Source organism: Haemaphysalis longicornis, unplaced genomic scaffold, assembly GCF_048455015.1.
Source record: "Haemaphysalis longicornis isolate Haplotype H1 unplaced genomic scaffold, Haemaphysalis longicornis Haplotype H1 scaffold_4, whole genome shotgun sequence".
Classification (NCBI taxonomy): Eukaryota; Metazoa; Arthropoda; class Arachnida; order Ixodida; family Ixodidae; genus Haemaphysalis; species Haemaphysalis longicornis.
The window spans coordinates 51207502-51227734 of record NW_027526361.1 but is presented as its reverse complement, the minus strand read 5'-3'; the positions used below and the strand labels follow the sequence as shown (position 1 = coordinate 51227734).

The following is a 20233-nucleotide window of genomic DNA, read 5'->3' as shown; positions in this document are numbered from 1 at the left end:
TTGCGTAGTCTTTTTTTGCGTTCCTCTGTTCTTTCTGCCATGGAATTTCCCACTGCAAAGACACGGCGGGTTCACCGCGATGCTGCATTTAAGAAGAAAGTAATCTTGTGCGCGGAAAGAGATGGAAATTGGGTCACTTCACGTGCATTCAGTGTTCCGGAGACTTGCGCGCAGGACTGGCACAAACAGAAAGAGAAAATTTTCGCAAGCAAGGCGACACGGAAAGGGTTCAGCAGACCAAAGAGGGGGTGATATCCCCAAATAAAAGAACCGCAGATGGAGTACATGCAGCAGCAGCAAGCGGCTCAGAGACCCGTAACGACAGAGGTGCCGGGGCGGCGCTGCCCCAGACCGTCGTCGTGGTGACTGTCTTGCCGGCAATAACCGGCACATTTCATTTCGTGCCACCTTTGGAATAAGCCTTGCTTGTTCCAAGTGAGAAAAAGTTGCACTTTTGTATTAAATAATGAAAGTCTAGTGCGCGTTACAATCGAGGGCACAGCGTTTTTTCTTCTTCGGGCCGCGATAAACGGCTGTGCGTTACAATTGAGGGTGCGTTAGATTCGAGTAAATACGGTAATCAGAAGAGGGGGCGAGAAGGACCTCTGTTGGGCCGTCTCCTCACCTGAGGCACGACTGCCTTGGTGGGAAGCACAACAAGCTGGCCTTCGTCGTGGGGTAGCCGAACGGTCTGAGGCATGCCAGTCTGCCTCAGGGTGAAATTCAGCGTGTGAGTCACGGATGCTGGGAAGGACATGGCGCTAGTGGACACGGGTGCGATGGGCGGAGAGGCTGTCTTCAGCATCTGCGGGGCAAAAAATAACTGCAATGAGCCGGTTACACACCCACAAGACAGCGTCTCAAAATGAGATTCACCTGCGGGGGCGTGGTCCTCTCATTTATGAGCTTTTCGAGGCAGGGTTTTTCATCTGGTATGGCTGAAAAGCAATGGGATAGCAAAATGTCAACAATTCATCCAACATCCACTGCCCACGAAAGCTTTAACTTGGTAGTTAAAGTGTAAATGGCAATGATCATACTGCTAAGGATGCAAGTTGTTACAAACTTAAGGAGGTTGACAAAGCAGAGTTGTTAACAATATTTGCCATCAACAATGAACTAGAGACTAGAGTAGCTAAGATGTAGAGTCTTTGTCAAAATTTCCTAGGCCAAGCCAAAAGTGCGCAGGCCGCAAAAAATTCAATGTACAAGCTTACGTCCCAAGTGACGCTGAAACGTTTTATGCTGGAAAGCTAGAGAAAACACCTTCCTTTCTTACTATCATTTATTAAAATATTTTTCTGACACTTAAAGGCAAAGCTTATTCTTTGAATTTTTTGTGGTCTAGAAAGCTTAATTTTGGCCTAGAAAATTTTGACAAAGGGTGTACTTACAGGGTACTACAAACCTGTTGTGGTCTAGAAAGCTTAATTTTGGCCTAGAAAATTTTGACAAAGGGCGTACTTACAGGGTACTACAAACCTGTTGTGGTCTAGAAAGCTTAATTTTGGCCTAGAAAATTTTGACAAAGGGTGTACTTACAGGTACACCCTTACAAACCCAGTTTTTACAAAAAACTTACAAACCCAGTTTTTTTAAACACACGCTTTGCTCTTTAGAGAGACATTAAAGAGAATGCGTGTTTTTCAAGCCTGAAACTTGCCTGCCGACCCTTCAGCGAATGCTTGGCAGCAAAAGATGCCTTAGAGATGACGAATTCAAAACTGCTCCCTCATTTCCTCTACACCGTTTCACCTCGTTCCGTATTGTGCAAATGGCTGAATCCGAACAACGTGACAGAAAAGGGGTGTAGCAGCAACCAAATGCCGTAATACAACCTTCCAAGCAACACTGCAATGGTTTCAGTGAATTGGTTTACTCGCCAGCATTGCCGTGTATACCTCACTTCTGCGAGTAAATTATCATTTATTCTTTGGACACGAAGGCTCTGGCCATGAGGGTGAGAGACATAAGGTTACGAAGTTTTGTTTAAAAAAAGGCATGGGACCGCTTCGACAACCCATGCAGACCGATCATCCCGTGTTGTGACCGACTGAATGACAAACGGCTGACCACGTGCCCGCGACCTTTAGCTCAGTATACCAAATAAAGTTGCACTTTTGCCGGCACAGAGTGAATTTTTGAAGCAAACACCACAGAGCTATAAGACAGAATGCAACGTCGCCCATTACGCGCCCATTACGCAAGTCGAAATCCTGCATGCAAAACATTGGCAAATAAAAGAGAAGCACGCCTGTAAAGGCAGTATTCGCTCACGCCTTATCACATATGATGTCTTTCATCTAAGTTTCCTTCCATACACTAACAGCATCTAGTTAACAGCATCTAGTTAAGGCTTTTTTGTAGGGGGCTAAGAGACAGAAGCACGGAGTGACAGAATGACTATGGCTAGCAGTAAATATTGCGGAGTGGAATGAAAATGATCAACACAAATTAAATTTCAATAATAATACGGATAGAAATTGAAACTACCATGTGGCCACACGTTGGTTGCCCTCGATAATGCCTTCTATTACACCAAGCATTCTGCATACAGTTCCTATCGTATAATGCAAGTGAAGCATTCAAACTTTGTTTTAAGTGCGAATGCACTTTATAAGCGACCCTGAATCTGCCGTCCGCATTGCTCCTCCTCCTCTCCCCTAGCAACGGCGCGAGGAGCGGAGAGGAGCGTCTGTAGCAACGGCGCAGCGACGTCACACCCCACGTGACCCGCGCGCGCTCCGCCTCCCGCGTCGTGGCTGCGCGCGCCCGCGCCGGCTCCCGCACCGCTTCTCGCGCCGTGACATCACACTCCCACGTGACCGCGCGCTGGCGCCTTTGCGTCTGCTCCCCCTCTCCTCGCGCCGTGACGTCACATGCTCTGCAGCTGGCGCGCCTCTCCCCCCGTTAGGTTTGCACTCACCCTCGGCGCGCGCCTCTCCCCTCGCCTGACAGCTCCCCCTCGCCGGTACTGCGCCTCTCAAGGCGATGGCAGAATTACTACGCCGTGTACTCTCGGCGCAAGAAATGCATTCGCACTTCCTCACGATTCCCTTCGGGGAGGTGGGGGCAATTTTTTTTTAAACATGAGTGAGTGCACTGTTTCAGCATGTGGAATGGCTTTGGACCCTTTCTGGATCATCAGCTGTAAGCCTCACCAGTGCAACAATTAATACCATAGAAGGTTTACACCCCCATGCTTCTGCCATAGGTTTATGTATCAGCCACTTCTTCACTGTTCCATTCCGTAGTCCACACATAAAATGAAAAAAGGTGTACTTGCACTCTTGGCGTTGCAAGATTGATGCAAGCTAAATGCTCTCCCCCTAGAGCCACATAAAAGCAAGCCTACAAACAATAACCAAACAAAAAAAAAAAGAAAGAGAAGATGAGAAAAGGTTCCACTCACTGAGGATATGTCCTTCTATCTTGACGTCCATGCCCATGTTCAGGCGGTCAAAGAAGTGCGTCTCGTCCGGCAGTTTCTTGGTGAGCTCGTTGCCCACGCCCTCTGGCGGCAGGTTGGAGTAATTGTGGTCCCCGGCCGGCGTCCCCCGGTGGTGCAGGTCCCCACAGCCCGACGAGAGCGTCACGTCCATGCCCCCTTCGGAGCCGCTCGGGCTCGAACCGTCTTCCCTGACCTCGCACTCGGGCGTGGGGATCGTGCCCACCGTCTCCACCACCACCGCCACGTCCAGGGGCTCCTCGGGGGCCCCCAGGCCGTGCTCCTCGGGGCCGTCCTCTTCCCCTTCCTGGCCGACCACCACGAGCGCGACGCGCGACTGCTCCACCGAGGCGTCCTCGTCCTCCGACGCCGCCGCCAGGGCCGCCACGTCGGGAGAGGCGTCGCCCAGGCTGAGCAGCACCTCCGAGGACATGCAGCCGTCGGGGCTCGTGATCGTCGACGAGGGGTAGTCCAGGGACACAAACACGCTCGTGGCCAACTGCTCGGCCTCGTACGACGTCAGGGTCGACGAGGGCCCCACGTGGAACGTGCTGCCCCCAAACGAGCTGCTCCCACTCTCCCCCGCACGGTGCAGCAGCGACGGCGTGGACGTCGTGCTGCCCCCGTCCCCTTCGTCCCCGGAAGACGACGAATTTTTCGGAGGGCTTGCGGGCGTTGGTCCTCGGCCCCCGCCGACCGTGTGCGGGCTTCCGCCGGGCAACCCCCCACCACCGTTGCCCAAAGGGTTGTTGCCACCCCCGCCGGGCCGCACCGCAAAGCCACGCCCCGCATTGTTCCCCGGAGCGGCGGCCCTGAACATCTGCGCGCGGACGAACTGGCCATCGGCGAAAGGTGCGGGAGCTCCTGGTCGGGGGTTTTGCATGGCCCGCCGAACGAGCATTCCCTGCTGGGGCACATATTGGCTTTGCTGAAGCATCATCTGCTGTTGCTGCTGCTGTTGTTGCTGCTGCTGTTGCTGCTGCTGTTGCTGTTGTTGGCGCAGCTGCTGAATGTACTGCATCCGCGGCTGTTGCTGCAGTTGCTGCTGCATGGCACTGGTCCTAGTGAAGCCCATCGATGTGGTTGGCAAGGCCATCATACCTTGGCTCACACGAACCATTTGAGTGCGCACTTGCATGGATGAATTGCCATCACTGCTGTCCGAAGGAAAGGAGTCCACGAGTGTCATGCTCTGCCCTGACGTTGCGTAAGAGGAGGCCGGACTTCCCACAGGCGACGCCACTGCACCCTGGTAGATGGACGCAGGCACGTACTGTGGACTCTCCGATGCTCGTGGCGTGGTATCTGGAGCAGAGGACACTGGCTGGCTGACACCGGCAAAGCTGTCCACACTGCCTCGGGACGAGTTTGAGTTGCTCGCCGGACTGCCGACCGAGCCGGCCCGAAGGTACTGCAGGATGCTCTCCTGCTTGGAGAGAGGCGGCGTCTGCCCGCTGTTGTCCTGGGAGACAGAGCCCCTACCCGGTGAAGGCTCGCCCGTCGAGCGGCGCCCTTCGTCCATCCGGGGGCTCGGAGACTCCGACGGGGTCTTGGAAACCCGGGACAGCAGGTCGGACAGACTCTCGACAGACCTCTCGCCGTCCCCCCGGCCGTCGTCCTGCCCGGGGGCGGGCACGGCCGGCGAACGCTGCGGCAGGCTGGAAGAGCTGGACGGAGTCCCCGGCGAGAAGTGCCGCTCCATGGGCGAGGACCTTGGGTCTGGGGACTGCAGGGCGGGCTGCGAGCTGGGGCGCGAGAGCGAGGGTGGTGTGCGTGACGGGTCCGGGCTCCCGCCACTCTCCATCATTTGGGGGCCTCCGTGGCCCGGCGAGATGGCCGGCGAAGGAGGCGGCTTGCGCAGGTGGTCGGGGTAAGGCGGCGGGGGTCTCATCATTGGGTGTACACCTCCTGTGCGCTGCAGGTATGGGTGGCCGGGCGGATGCTGGCTGACAGGGTCCCCACCTGAATGGAGGGCAAATCACACTTGATCCCCACCCAGCACTGCCACCCAACAAGCTAGCAGGCTAGGGATATACTAAATACAAAGTGGACAATCAAGGAGAATGCAAACATCAGTGAGGTCCACCCTTGCCCACCAGGTGGCCCCACCATCAAGCAGTGTCAGCGGTGCAGGCACATACCTTGGCGGCTGAGGTAGCGGGGTATCTGCGGCTTGCCGGGGAACCGTGGGTGCAGCATGGCGTGCTGTGGCCCCTCAAGCGGCTGGAAGGGAGGCCGGGCCCCCATGGCAGGAACCATGCGCACACCGTGGCCCACGGGCTGTCCACCCGTGGAACCGTCCTCCCTCTTCATCAGCATCTGCTGCTGCATTTGTTGTTGTTGTTGTTGCTGCTGCTGTTGCTGTTGCTGCTGCTGCTGCTGCTGCTGCTGCAACTGCTGTTGTTGTATTTGCTGTTGCTGCTGCTGCAACTGCTGCTGTTGCTGCATTTGTTGTTGCATTTGCTGTTGCTGCTGCTGTTGCTGCTGCTGTTGCAACTGCTGCTGCTGTTGCTGCTGCTGCATTTGTTGCTGTTGTTGCAACTGCTGCTGCATTTGCTGCTGCTGCTGCTGCTGCTGCAGGTGTTGCTGATGGTGGTGATGCTGCTGCTGCTGTTGCTGTGAATGCTGCTGCTGCTGCTGCTGTTGAGGGAAGTCCTCAGCATCCCCTGCACGATAAAAGGGTTCCCAGTAGTATCACCACTACGAAAATAGCAGTACTCGAAGATACAATAGCAAGGACCTAAACACGTGAGACACAGACACTTCCTAACGGTCATTTTGTTACACAGCAAAAAGTGGTGATAGCCAAGGCCAGCAGACACATGGCAATGGCATGCACAATGAAAGGCACCAATTTTTTCTTGAGAGCAACTTGATGAAGACATGTGATGTGTGGTTTTGTGTACCTTCATGAATCGGCGACTGCTGTGTCAGAAGACCCTGCACGATGCTGGACATCATCTGCTGCTGTTGCTGCTGCTGCTGCTGCTGCTGAGACTGGGGGCCTTTGTCCGTGCTCTCACGCAGTTGGAAGCTCCCGTCCCCCAACATGCCGGAGGAGTCATCCTAGACATAGGAACAGTTCAAACAAACATGGAAGAAAATTTGAAGGCGTGCACATACGAGGCAGGCTGTGGAGTTCAGAGTGGCTGTAAGCAGACAAAATGTCACTCCTCAGCTAATGTGCAAGTGACACAAAGGATAAACTACATAGAATCTTCAGTTGCAATAGTCTGTCTACAATCTTTTTCATGTTTTTGGCAAAAAATAAAACTACTGTGTTTATCCATTGATTCCGTAGGAAAAAAAAACACGACACAGGAAGGGTTTGGGTGGTGCCACACCCAAAACGTTCCCTCGGGTCCCCTACTGTTCCCACGTCGTGCCGTGACAGGACAAGGGCTGCTCGATGCCCTAGGGTGCTGCCACTGACCTGCGACATGGGGTGGACACCGTGTGGCCTCGGGGTACGAGGGGAAGGCAGCTGAGGCGACATCTGGTGGAGAGGGGAGGCCATGGGAGACGTGGGAGGCTGCTGCATCCGTGGGGACGGAGAGGGCCCCCCCATTGGGGAAGACGGTGGAGGCATCGGAGAGCGCGGGGGGCCACAGGCCATGCCCCCTCCAGACGTGGACACCTGCAATTCAGCCCCCATTGACACAGCTCGCCACACAAGCATCACCTCTCAAAGGAGCTCTCCATGTTTTATAAAACAATGTAGAGGGAAGAGAGGGGGTAGATGAAAAGTGTGGGGATTCGCTTGACCCCGTTTTCTCCTCCCGCGAGCGCGACCTTCGAGCGAGCGCGCTTTCCCGCGCCGCCGTGACGTCACCTCGCGGGCCGACGCGCCGGCGGGCTCCAACTGCCCTGCCGCCGCTTCCGCTCCTCCTCGCCCGGGAACCTGCCTCCTCTCCTTCGCGCCTTAAAACCGGACGCGCCCGTTTCGGAGGTCTCTCTGGTCTCTCTCGGCTCTCTCGCTAGCTCTCTGGATGTCTCTCTGGCTCCACGGGCTCGGAAAGGAGATGGATGATAGAGTATAGGGAACGCGAGGAATCGCGGCTCGTATCGCACCCTCGCTGCCACACGTCCGGAGCGCACCCCCCCCCCCCCCCCCCTTCTCCCCCACCTCGCCGGCAGCCCCGTGTCGCCTCAGCCGTCGCGGCCCGCTAGAGCCCGTAGAGCCCGGCCTCGAGGCGCGCGTCGGTACAGTGTAGTTCTTAACCCGGCCTTGGCGTTATTATGCACTGTACAACTGGGCCAATAAACCCCCTGGTTCGTCCTGGCCCCTTGGAGCCTGTCGTCGCCTGTGTCGGTGAGTAGAACCCGTCGCGGCGTCTCCCTTGTGGACGCCGCGTACCTCTCTGGGGCATTTTGGATGGGTCATTTCCGGGCGAAGGGGGAACACCCTGAACCCCACTTAGGCCCACAAGGGACCGTCGAGCTGACATCGTCGCTCAACATCTCTAACGAGGCTAGCCGGGGTCGTTTGTTGTCCCGTAGCTAGAGCCATTATGCCCACAAAAGAGAGATGCAGCTGTGCTGATCCTGCTTTGAACTATCACAAATTTGACAAAGCACACAAGCGTTTAAAATCCCTGCCATTAACCGTGCATCTAGCGAAGTGCAGTTGATTACCAGTTAGGTAGCAATCCAAGCAGGTTAACTCTTTCCTTACCGCACCTATTCAAATCAATCGATCTGATTCACGCATTTCAGGTATAAATTCTCGCGCACTTGCGCGGGCTGCGGGCGCCTGACACCATCTAGATAAGAAAGTAAGAACCACACAGCGTGTTCCACGACGTTTTGTTACTTTTTTGCTTCGCGGAAGTTTTCCCTTGCCAAAAAAGTTTCGTATTGTGGCGCGATCGCATCGATCAAGGCGTCATCACGCGTGGACGCTCCTAGAAGACGACGTGTTTCTCGCAAATCGAGTGCATTAACAGCCGATTTTGCGGACGAAATCAACAGCCATGAGCCTGAAGAGGATGTGGATACATCAGATTTCAGCACGGATGGCAAGGACGTGTCAAGGCAAGCTGCAACAACCAGCGGGTGAGGTGAGCTTCAGCTGTATGTGCGGCGGAGTGTGACCCACATTACTTATTTTTGAGTCTCAACGCCCTACGGACATCATTCATTGCCAGCATCCGTAAAGCGCGTGCTGTTTTTTCAGAGAAGAAACCCGGGGGTCAAGGCTGGCAACGCGCGCGGAGTAATGAATGGCGCTTCGTGTGGGCTGTCAAAGTTTTTCACCGCACAGCTGATCAACATGACCTGCAACCCCATATAAACAGGAGAGTGCAAACCACGACCTAACCTTTGTAAATGTGTATGCTGCCTACGCTTGGTTGATCCTGTTTCTAATTCTTACCAAAGACACTCCAACAACAGTCAGGACAAACACTTACAAACATGCGCAAATGCTAACTAACTGCAATTAAACTGACCCAACTCAACCAAACTGGGACTTGTGCACTGAAACTGAACGGCAGCAAGGGCTCTTTGCGAAATTCCCACATTCATACCCCTTTTCTACCGCAAATACAAACCTCCAATGCACTTAAAAGCTGAGAACTTATAAAATCCCTCTTTAAGGCACATTCCCACTGGCGATTCGCCTCGTCGCGCGATGAGGCCATGAGGCGGTGTTCGCACTTGCGATCAGCGATGATGCGACTACGTTCAGCGCAGCTGCTTCCCGACTTGTACGACCTCCTTGGTGCGTCAACCATTCGCTGTCAAAGAAAATTATGTTACACGAGCGCGACAAAAGCAGGTAGAAAGCAAACTAAAACACATGCTACTAACCTGGAACAATGCCGAAAGCATTGCGGGTTGCGGGAGGAGCAGAAAATAACAAACTCAAGAAGGCTCTTTTCAACATATTATTGCACGAAGAAATGCACACGCTTGCTTTCACGCCACAACACCCGCATCACGGCCCACAAATCTCACTTCTTTTCACAGGCGCAAAGTTCTGACGCCTCCGAACTCTACGCGTGTTTATCAGTTGCCGATAGAAGTACGAAGAGGCTGCAAGTCAACCTACCGTCTCGCTATCCACCTGTATACGATGATTACTTGCTTTCACAATCCATACACGTTTCTCCACACTGATGAGTTCCACGCTATTCGTTGATTAGTGCATGCGTACGCTGAAGCCACTGACGAAAGAACCGAAGCGCACGGGAAGTTGCTTGCCGGCCCGACCCGGCGGGTACAGCGATAGCGGGCCAAGCGCTGGCCGAGCGAGCCCAGCGGCGGCGGCTCGCCCGCCTGCCGCCGTTTCTATAGCCGGAAGTGAACAAACATTTCGTTTCCGGCTACGTCAGCCTACTCCGCGGCCATGATTGGCTTACCGGTTTTGCGGGGCTGTCGCGCGACGAGGGAATTCGGACCGAGAGCGATCTGCTCCGCCGGCGCAAAGTGACGGCCGGCTCGTCGTTTTGCAACGTCGCTTTTCATCGCGCGACGAGGCGAATCGCCAGTGGGAATGTGCCTTTAAGGGGGGACGCGGGTCTTAGAATGGTCAAAAATGGCCAAAATATCGATTTTGAGAAAATCCAATTTTTGGAATTATTGTACCTTCAAGCACCTGCCTTCAAAATATCAACGCGAAATTCCATCTGGAAATACTCTAAAATCATGTTTTGAAATGCCTCGAGGGCCACGAAATGCCCCGAATTGGGCAAAAGTTGCTTCAAATTCCCGCGGGCGAAGCAGCCGACCGATCGCCGCCATCTTGGTCTCGTTTTGAAGCTTGTTTCTTTGTGCGCATTTTGCGATATCTCAAAATGGCGTCGCTTGAGTAGAACGACCACCCTTGGCAGTTTTCCGAAGGCACCTTCTCGGCCGCCGATTGGCTAGAGCGGGCACGCGCGGCTTGAGTTCGCCATCCCTTGGCAGTTTTCCGAAGGCACCTTCTCGGCCGCCGATTGGCTAGAGCGGGCACGCGCGGCTTGAGTTCGCCATACGACCCCTCCCATTGGTCGGCGCAACTGCTGTTATGGTGGTCGCCATCATGGCGTCTGCTACGCGCATCTGACGGAGTCCGCTCTTCTGGCGCAGCGCTCGCTTAGAGCAGTTTTTTTTTACAGTTTCTTCTAATTCTTCCATCGCGTACTTTCGTGAATGATGCCAGGAGACGTACGTTTGAAGAAGAGGACCCGTCATGCGCACGGGAAGCGAAAGCGTCGTCCGCCTATCCCAAGGTCGCGTGGTGCGACTTCGGGCCGCTCGACTCCACCGGATGAGAATCGTTCGCCGCCTCGTATTGCCTCGCCTGCCCCATCGCCTGACCAACCACCTCTGGAATCCATACCTGGTCCAAGCACGTCTTGCCGGCTTGACACGAGGTATTATACGGCGGAGGAGATCGCCGCGTGTACGGAACACGCGGACGAGGTCAAGCGTGGAATGGAGACCAAGTCAGCAACGCAGTGAAAATTCGATCTCCTTGAAGTGGATTTGGCGCACTCAGAGGAAGAATCCGGCACAGATTTTGTCTTAGTGGATTTTGCAATGCTGAAGGACCTTTTTGCGCACGTCAGGTGCGGCAAGTGCGGGCTGGCGGCGCCGGATTTGAGGAAGCCTGACCGGCAGTACGGCCTCGCCGTGAAGCTCGAGGTGACGTGCTCGGTTTGTGAACACCGTGTTGAACGTTTTTCCTCGCCAAGGACCGAAGGATATGGCAATATCACTCTTTTTGAAGTGAATATGAGGGCTTTGAAAAGTATTCAAAGCATCGGGAAGGGGGTGACTGCTCTGTCAGATTTTTGTGCTGGTATGAACTTGTCCCACAGAGGCCTGCACCACAAGACATTCCAAGCGCACTTGAGGAAAGTGGTTCAAGTTTGCGAGGACACTGCAGCAGCCTCTGAAGCTGATAGTGTGCGTGCCATCAAGGACTTGTACTCGGACCTTGGCCAGCCGCCAAACAACATAGATGTGATGTTTGATGGCACGTGGATGACAAGGGGACGGTTGTCACACATTGGAGTGGGCTGCATCATTGAAGTGTACACCAGCTTGGTGATTGATCATGTAGTCCTCTCTAACTTTTGCTTAGGTTGCGCCATCGGACCCAAAGCTTCAGATGAGGGCTACGAAGATTGGCTGGCAGACCATGAGTGTCAGCGAAACATTGACTGTGGTGCAGGACGCATGGAGGTAGAGGCAGCCCTGATAATGTTCAAGCGCTCGCTCTCCAAGAATGGGCTGTGGTACACAATCGTGATGTCCAATGGAGATAGCCACACCATGCACGGCTTGAAGGAAAAAGGCGTCTATGGGTTTATCCCCATAGGCCAAGAAAGTTTGCCTTTCGGCTACACTTATTTTCCCCAAAAGACTCTTTTGAGGGCCAACAACATGATGCATTTGCGGAAAACGCACTGCACAGTGTCCCACCCCTGTATCCTCTCAAACTTCCAGCATAAAAACCGCGAATGAAATAGCCTCACCAAAGAACAAAAAAAGGGGGGCACCTAAAGCAAGTTTCACCCTCACACTTTTGCCGTACACAATATTCTGGGTACCACAGTGCACTGTAATAGATGATGGCACTTCACGAAGGACTGTTGCAGTTTTCATGACGCAAGACACCACCAGATTTCACAACGCTAACAAAATGCCAACCGATTCAAAGACGATAAATTTTGCTAAATTCCTGATGGGGTCCGTTACTTGGCCTTTTGTATCTCCAGTTCTAGTTGACATTTTTGGAATCCAAAGACAGATTTGAAAATGGGAAGAACATGTCTTTGTTACTGAGAAATTTTGAAGCTACACTACTGACGGTTCATCTCATAACACATGGCCAAACTTCAAATGCAGTTTTCTCAGTTTCATATTTTTGGTCACTTCCCTCAGCCTTACGCAGCTTTTTGGAAACTTCTTTTTGCTTCATAAGGTCAATCTTGGTACCATTTTTTTCAGTACAGCCTGAGGCAGCCGATGACATTCTTAGTTTTTCTGTTTAGGCTACGCATAAATAATGACTTGCAGTTATTTTGATGAGCCCAAATATCCAATACTGCCATTTTTTGTACTTGACATATTTTTTTAGGATGCCGTGACTTTAGAGAAAAACAAGGAATGTCATCGGGTATGGGAACTCTCTGGCTATCCATTCATGTAATTAAAAGCGACAAAATGCAATGCGTTCATTAAAGCTGCGTAAGAAATTACCTAATTGCGGTTTAGACTTTGTATGATAACTTTTGAACTAACAGCACCAGCTCAAATATAATTGCATATTTGAAATCTACAGAGAAAAGCACATCCGTGTGCAAATCTTCATAAGTTTCTACCCATAAATAAAAAAGTTAGTTTTAAGACCCTTGTCCCCCCTTAATCACCATTTGTACTTGATAGCACTAGCACCTGACCGAAAGCAAATGCAGCTCATGCAACCCCACTTACAGCAACGGCGTGTTGGTGTGGTGCTCCAGGCATCATGGGGCTCATGCCAGAGGGCATATTGGGCGACATGACGGGTGACATGCTGGGTGGCATGCCGGGCGACATGCTGGGCCCCATGCTGGGGCTAGCACCAGAGACCATGGGCGGACCGCCCATGTGGTGCACTTGCTGCATGGGCGATCCCTGGGGCATCATCCCGCCCTGGAGAAGCTGGCCCCCCGTCTGCTGCATCTGCTGCTGCTGCATGTGCTGCTGCCACTTCTGCTGCTTGGCACGGTACTCTTGGATCACCATGGTGTGCTGGCGGTACAGCTTGCGAAGCTGCGGCATCGGCGACCAACCGTGTAAGCAACATCAACTTCAGAGGAATGTGAAGCACGAGCAGAATCAAACAGGTATGTTGTATGCATTGTTATTGGAAGCAATGCCAGAGCTCCAATAACTTTTTTGAGCCAAATGTTGAAGTCACGTTAGATGAAGGTGACACAAATTCCGCATGCTTACGTGAGGTACACACACAATCCACTGAAGCATCCAAAATGGAAGAAGATCAAGGCCTCAGCGACAAAGGGGGAAGTGGCTCAATTTTAAAGACATTGCCCCCCCCCCCCCCCCGTTTCATTTGCAAACTAGACAGTCGTGAAGAGAACATAAGTAGACAAATGACTAATCAAGCTGTTCTTTCTAAAAAAAAAAAGGGCCTTAGGGATCATACCCCAGCATGCAGTGAGGACGCCATGCCATCACTAAACATGGCTTTCATTTGTATCCAATACAGTAAAATCTCGATGATACGACCCAGTTTCATTTGCAAACTAGACAGTCGTGAAGAGAACATAAGTAGACAAATGACTAATCAAGCTGTTCTTTCTAAAAAAAAAAAGGGCCTTAGGGATCATACCCCAGCATGCAGTGAGGACGCCATGCCATCACTAAACATGGCTTTCATTTGTATCCAATACAGTAAAATCTCGATGATACGACCCAGTTTCATTTGCAAACTAGACAGTCGTGAAGAGAACATAAGTAGACAAATGACTAATCAAGCTGTTCTTTCTAAAAAAAAAAAAGGGCCTTAGGGATCATACCCCAGCATGCAGTGAGGACGCCATGCCATCACTAAACATGGCTTTCATTTGTATCCAATACAGTAAAATCTCGATGATACGACCCAGTTTCATTTGCAAACTAGACAGTCGTGAAGAGAACATAAGTAGACAAATGACTAATCAAGCTGTTCTTTCTAAAAAAAAAAGGCCCTTAGGGATCATACCCCAGCATGCAGTGAGAACGCCATGCCATCACTAAACATGGCTTTCATTTGTATCCAATACAGTGAAATCTTGATGATATAAATCTTGGGGGACCACGAAAAATATTCGTATCATCCGAAATTCGTATGAACAAACACAGACCAAAAAATGGAGCCCTAAAAAACAGATTTCGTTTATTTCTTGACCTTTCTTTCGCGTGAAGAAAGTCGTGACGTTTTTCTGCTCTTTTTTTAACCTTTACGTCGACGAGCGCTCCTTTCTGGACTTTCTTCTCATCACTCGCCGTGTCCAAGCTCACTACAAGCTACACTGAACTGCATGGCGCGTTTTTACACGCGATTCGTGCGCGTCGGGGCTGCGTGCACAATATTTTCATGCCAACGTCGGTGATTCCGCGCCCGCGGCCGCCTGTCTCGGTAAGAAAATGACGCGTGCGGCAGTGGAATGAGCCTGACGACTTGCGCCAATTAGCGTCACTGAATAAAGATTATTTAGCGGCTCTAGCGCCAATGGCAGGCCTCATGGCGGCAGTTTCGAAGCGCTCGAGACAGCCGGCTGGCTCGACTGGCGATGTTTAGGCTTAGCACCTCGGCAGATATTTCATGGGTGCTTTCACTAGCGGCGCGGATGATGTTTTTCAGCACCGTTTTCGCCCACATTATTAGCTCATTTATTGCGCAAGAAACTTCGCGTGTGCTTTGAGCGGCATTTTAAAGAGCGGTTTAAAGCGGTCACTCGAGCGCCCCGCACCACTTTGCGACCGAAGCCGCTGCCATATTGCCGGCCGCGCCCCATGCAGAGTGCGGGTGGTTTTGCGGCGGCGTCAGCGCGCCTGTGGAGTGCGCGGCGTGTTTTCACGAGCAGAAAACAAAACCCCGGCCGTTCCTATAGAACAAGCGACAAAGAAGGGAGAGAGAGCCCGTATGTCACCTTCGGTTGCTCGCTCGGCAGTCGGGCGCCTCGCCGGCTCGTTCGTATCAGCCGCTGGTCCGCGCAGGTTCGTTCGTAAGAGCCGAAATTTTTCCAGTTGCAAACAATGCAATTTCGCCGGGACTTATCAGAAATTCGTATCATCCCGAAATTCGTATCACAGAGAATCGTATCATCGAGATTCCACTGTATTAATTCATGCATCAGTTTTAACAGCCCTTTACAGGGGGGAAAAAAGTTCCATTTGACGAATGCAGCATGCCCTGAATATGAGCAAGGCCCAACTAGCTCGGTCTGAGCAGTGCTCATGGGTAGCACTGGCTTGTCACAAGCTCGGATAGGATCATCTTGCAAGTATCTGCAGCTGCTGTATTACAAAACTACACTCCCTACCCCAAGAACTAGGTTGGCAGATTCACAAAAGTCCCGTTTTTTCCCAGACAGAATCTCGTGCCCCACCTGGTCGAGGTTCTTCTGCATGCCCGGCTGCTGCTGAGCGATGCGGTGCAGCTCGAGGGCGTTGTGCTGGGGCAGCTCCTGGCCGTTCTTGGCCAGCTGGCGCTGCTTGGTGCTCAGGGCCTTCTTGGCCTTGCGCAGCTTGCCTACGTCCCCCTCGAGGGCCTTCTTCTGCGAGCTCAGCAGGGCCTCCTGCTGCGTCAGCCACTGCTCGTAGGCCGCCACCACGTGCCCCGGCGGCGGCTCCTGCCCCACGCACAGCGACGGGGCCGGGGGCGCCGGCAGCGTCTGGATCTGGAACGGCACCGCCGCCGCCGGAGGGGGCTCCCCGCCGACGGGCGAGGCCAGCTGCGGGGGCACCACGCCGCCTGCACCTGCGTGCGGGGGCACCACTGCCGCCACCAGGGAGGGCACACCCAACGGTGGTCAGCACCCCCTCCCACCGAGCGCTGCAGGGCGTTCGCACGGCCACCACTCACCGCCCCCGTGCTGCTGCTGCCCCAGGTGGTCCGGTGGCCGGTGGGGCGGAAGCGGCCCGCCCATCATGCGGATGGCGCCCTGCTCGGTGCGCACCAGGTGCATGGTGCCCCCCGGAGGCACCATGGGCCCACCCGCAGGCATGGGCTGGCGCATCAGGTGCGGGGAGGGCCCCCCCACCACCATGGGCTTGCCCGCCCAGCCAGCCGGGGCTCCGGGCATCTGGTGGTAGCGCTGGGGGCTGCTGCCCACGAGGTGCCCCGCACCGGCCTGCACACACGCACACAGACAGGGAATCACTTCCAGCCACTCCACGTGATCAGTGCACTCGTCTCCTACGGTTCTCATCACATGCAATGCAGGGTAGTGTAAATGATCTGAATCAGAGGACCTAGCCAAGGAGCTCCCCCTACAAGAAGAGCCAGTTGCTGCTTGGTTTACGTTCAGGAAGGTGCTCACAGGGTACAATCTAGGAGCTATCTGCAAGTAATCCGCTCGGTAGATACACTGTGTTGTACAGCAATATGTTTCGCGACTGCATTACCCCCCCCCCGGTAACGCACTCTTGCAGGTAAAAAAAAAAAAAACAGAACTGTTGTTATGTTTGTCATTGAATAAACACGGAGAAATTGCACGCCACTCCTTTTTCTAAACATTGCATTCTGCGGTCAATGATGCGGGTAATATACAGGGCTATTTTCGTTGCCCTTCCGTGGTGTGTTGGCGCACATTTCGCCTCAATGAATTTCCACTTCAAGGAAATTTTTCACACGTCCCATGTAGCGGGATTCGACTGTACAGTGAAATCCACTTATAACGATATTGACAAAATCAGGAATTCTGATCGTTATTAATGATGACAGCTATATCTGGACCGGCAAAAAAAAAAAAAAAAAAAGGAAGAAAAAACACGTACTTCTTCAAGCATGTTCTTAGTTACTCACCGGGCCAGGTGAATAGGGTCGAACAGCGTGAGTCACGGTAAAGAACACTTTTATTACGAGGCACATGAAAAAGCAAAAAATATTTAGCTGTGCTTAAAAAAGTATGAAATTTGCGCTTGCTTGAGCAGCAGCTCAAGCTTGACAATTGCTGTGTGCATCGCGTCCAATTGTGCTTGCACACGTGGGAAAGTACTTTGGCATGCACGAAACCGATCAGCGACTGGATGGACTGCAGGGCATTTTGTGATGACATGGGAGCTGTGGTGGTGTTTGCAAATGTTCTAGTCACGAGTGGTCAAGAACCACTGGCAAAGCGACTTTTTGATGTCACCGTACAGGAGATCTCTAACTCTATTTTGCTAGTCGTCGTGGCCTCTGGTGCCGGCATTCTTGCAGAAAATCTCTAGCTTTGATGATCATTGAAACCGTCGACTGCAAAATCTCATAATTTTCATCGAGGTCTTTATACCTTGAACCCCTGCCGTAAATCCCTGTCAATTTGCTGCTTCACCGCGAGAGATATCGCCTGGCGTTATTGCGCTTACCTGGCACAATCTTTGCGATTGTGATGACGATAGTGCTGCATTCCAAAGGCTGCACATAATCTTCCCTCGCGTATTTTTCCCTGCTGGTCCGTTTGCGCAACTTGCAACAAGTTTTTGCGTCATTCACTTCAAAGTGTTCCGTTTTTTATAAAACTTTCAGACAAATTTTTGTGGTAAACACCTTCTGGGCGGCCAGAATTATATCGTATCCGATATGCTGCCAATAATTGTATTATTACATGTGGTTTATTTTTACACAGGATCAATGGGAAAATTAAGAAATCTAAGTTTATTTATCATTCTAAGCGATGCATCGTTATATCTGGTATCGTTATAAGTGGATTACACTGTACTATGGTTGGTGCAGCCAAACCATCTGTCATTTCTTCTACAAGCTACCGTATTTACTCGCATAATCCTCGCACTTTTTTTTCGAAAAAGTCAATGCAAAGTTTGGGGTGCGAGAATTATGCGGGGAAAAAAAAAATCCGGTGCACAGTGTTGCCAATTTGCCTTATGCCAATCCCGCTAAATGTAGCGGTCGTTTTTTGTATATGCAAGCTCAGTGTTGCCAACAGCAGCTATTTCTTTTTATTTTATTATTTACAACGTAAACAGTCTCCCGTCGATCAGCGATTATGAAATTGCCGCTTTTGCTTTCTGGCGCGCGCCCTATCTCGTCGTCGTATGTGCGTGCCCTACTCCAGTAACGCACGTTGAAGTCGGTGACGCCGAAGTGCCTGCCTGCGGCACGGTTGCCGTGTTCGATCGCGTACTCTTTCGCTTTCAATTTGAAAGCGGCAGTGTAGCTGGCGTTCTTCCCCATGGCGAAGCGGCACCAAGCACAAAACAAAGAGATCAAAGAGTTCTCAAAATGGCAGCGAGCTATCCACCACTGAAGCGAGTGACTCACTGACTGCTGCCGCTCAACGACGGGACCACGACGGCGACACTACGACACGACAGCGGGCTGCGCGAACACCGTCTAGTTGCGCGCACGCGAAACATGCGCGAAACCGGCTCAAGGACAGTGGGAGTAGAGTGTTAGCATAGAGTTAATACTCTGTTAGGGAGTAGCCATGCAGGTTGTTAGGGCGCCTGGATGGCCTTGGATACACAGCGCTCTCCGCCGAACGGAGAGGCGGTGGGGGAGGGCGCGCGTTGGAGAGCGCGTGCACCATGCGGGTTTCGCGAGCAGGCAACTTTCGCCGCTGCAAAGTTTGGGGTGCGAGGATTATGCGAGGAACCAAAAAATCCAAGTTTTGGTGGCTCACATTAGGGGTGCGAGGATTACGCGAGTGCGAGGATTACGCGAGTAAATACGGTAGTTACTGAAGCATGCTCAAGAAACTGCAACTTGCAGCTTGAGCATGACAAAATCGCTAAATATTTGCTTTCATTCTAAACAACTCGATCGAAGTAATTATTTGCTTCAAATGCAGAAATCTCTTCGCCCGGACATACTAATAACTTATCTCTGAATTAAGCTTAACTAGCCATTGCTGCTACAGCAAACGTGCACGATGGTAATCTGCCCGAGAGCCTCGCTGCGGCAGCGACCCCAGTACCCACTCACCGGGTGCTGCTGCTGCATGGAAGGCAGAAGGGATGCCTGGGGTGGCATGACGGGCGCCGGCGCTCCAATGGTGTCATCGGGGGGACCCGACAGCACGTCCGCCTTCAGGCGCTCAAAGTCCACATCGCTCAGCAGCGTGGCTGTGGCCGCCTCGCCGCTCTGCTTGCGCTGCTCCCTCTTTTCCTGCTCCACAAGGTCTTCCAGGAGCAGGGGCTGTTCCTGCAGCAGGAGCGGCCGCTGCTCGCCGGCCGAGCCCACCAGGCCAGCACCGCCCAAGGGGCCGCCCAGGGGACCACCCGGCATGGGCACCGACGGTGGCCGCACGCCCGCCAAGGAGCCCCTCAGGTGGCTTAGGGTGGCGCCCGGCATCGCGCCCATCATGCGCACTCCCGCCATGGGGCCCGCACCGCCCGTGTAGGGAGGCGGTGGACGCATCCCTCGAAGGCCCGGGTGCTGACCGGCAGCCATTGCGAAGGCGTTGGGGGGCCCCACACCCAGGGGCGGGCGAGCCTCGAATGCATGCGGCATCTTTGGCATCTGCTGCGGTAGTGGCTGCTGCATGTGCTGCTGCTGCCCCGGCTGTCCCTGCCCTTGCAGTTGTTGCTGCTGCTGAGTGCGCAGTTGCTGCTGCTGCTGCTCCTGCTGCTGCGAGGACTGCTGCCGATTGGAAGCCCCAGCTTCTCCCGAAAGCCCCGGGAAGCCCATGCCAGTCTTGCGGTCGTCCATCTTTTCTTCCTTGGGCGCAGCCTCCTGTTTGACGTCTCCGTCCTGCGAGCCAGCGTTGTCTTCGTCCTTTGTTTCCGTCTCCTGCCGTCCGACCTCGTCCAGGTCGTCCTCCTTGTCGTCCAGGTCCAGGTGCTCGTCGAGGATGTTGCTCTTCTCACCGTCGCCCACAAAGGCTCGGTCCAACTCTGGGTCGGCGTACTCAAGAATGTTGAAGTCATTGCCAAGGCCTGCAAGCAGACAAGACGGAAGAAGAGGTCAGCCACGGTTTTCCTCACACGTCGGGCATCGCAAGTTCAGTTCATTAAAATCCTCAAATATGAAAGCTCTGGCCCCACTTTGTCGTTACTGCAACAAACTGCAGTACTAGAGACAGACAAGAACCAAGTCGCAGAGATGTGGACACACACACTTCTTCAAGGACAGAATTAAGT

General features: G+C 53.1%; 1 protein-coding gene across 9 annotated transcripts in view; it reads right to left on the bottom strand.

Annotated features, from left to right (window-relative positions):
- LOC144178680 (uncharacterized) overlaps positions 1–20233 on the bottom strand; it is a 135583-nt gene that overhangs the window by 58670 nt on the left and 56680 nt on the right. For 8 of the 9 annotated variants that reach the window (XM_077706689.1, XM_077706694.1, XM_077706696.1 and 5 more), the window contains 10 exons: positions 19077–20029; positions 16014–16281; positions 15538–15926; positions 12875–13195; positions 6882–7085; positions 6355–6514; positions 5590–6114; positions 3413–5410; positions 877–938; positions 626–805 (listed from right to left, as the gene is read on the bottom strand). In XM_077706689.1, the coding sequence (XP_077562815.1) occupies positions 626–805; positions 877–938; positions 3413–5410; positions 5590–6114; positions 6355–6514; positions 6882–7085; positions 12875–13195; positions 15538–15926; positions 16014–16281; positions 19077–20029 (5060 nt within the window). The remainder of the gene's footprint in view (positions 1–625; positions 806–876; positions 939–3412; positions 5411–5589; positions 6115–6354; positions 6515–6881; positions 7086–12874; positions 13196–15537; positions 15927–16013; positions 16282–19076; positions 20030–20233) is intronic. The other variant, XM_077706692.1, reaches the window with a different exon arrangement.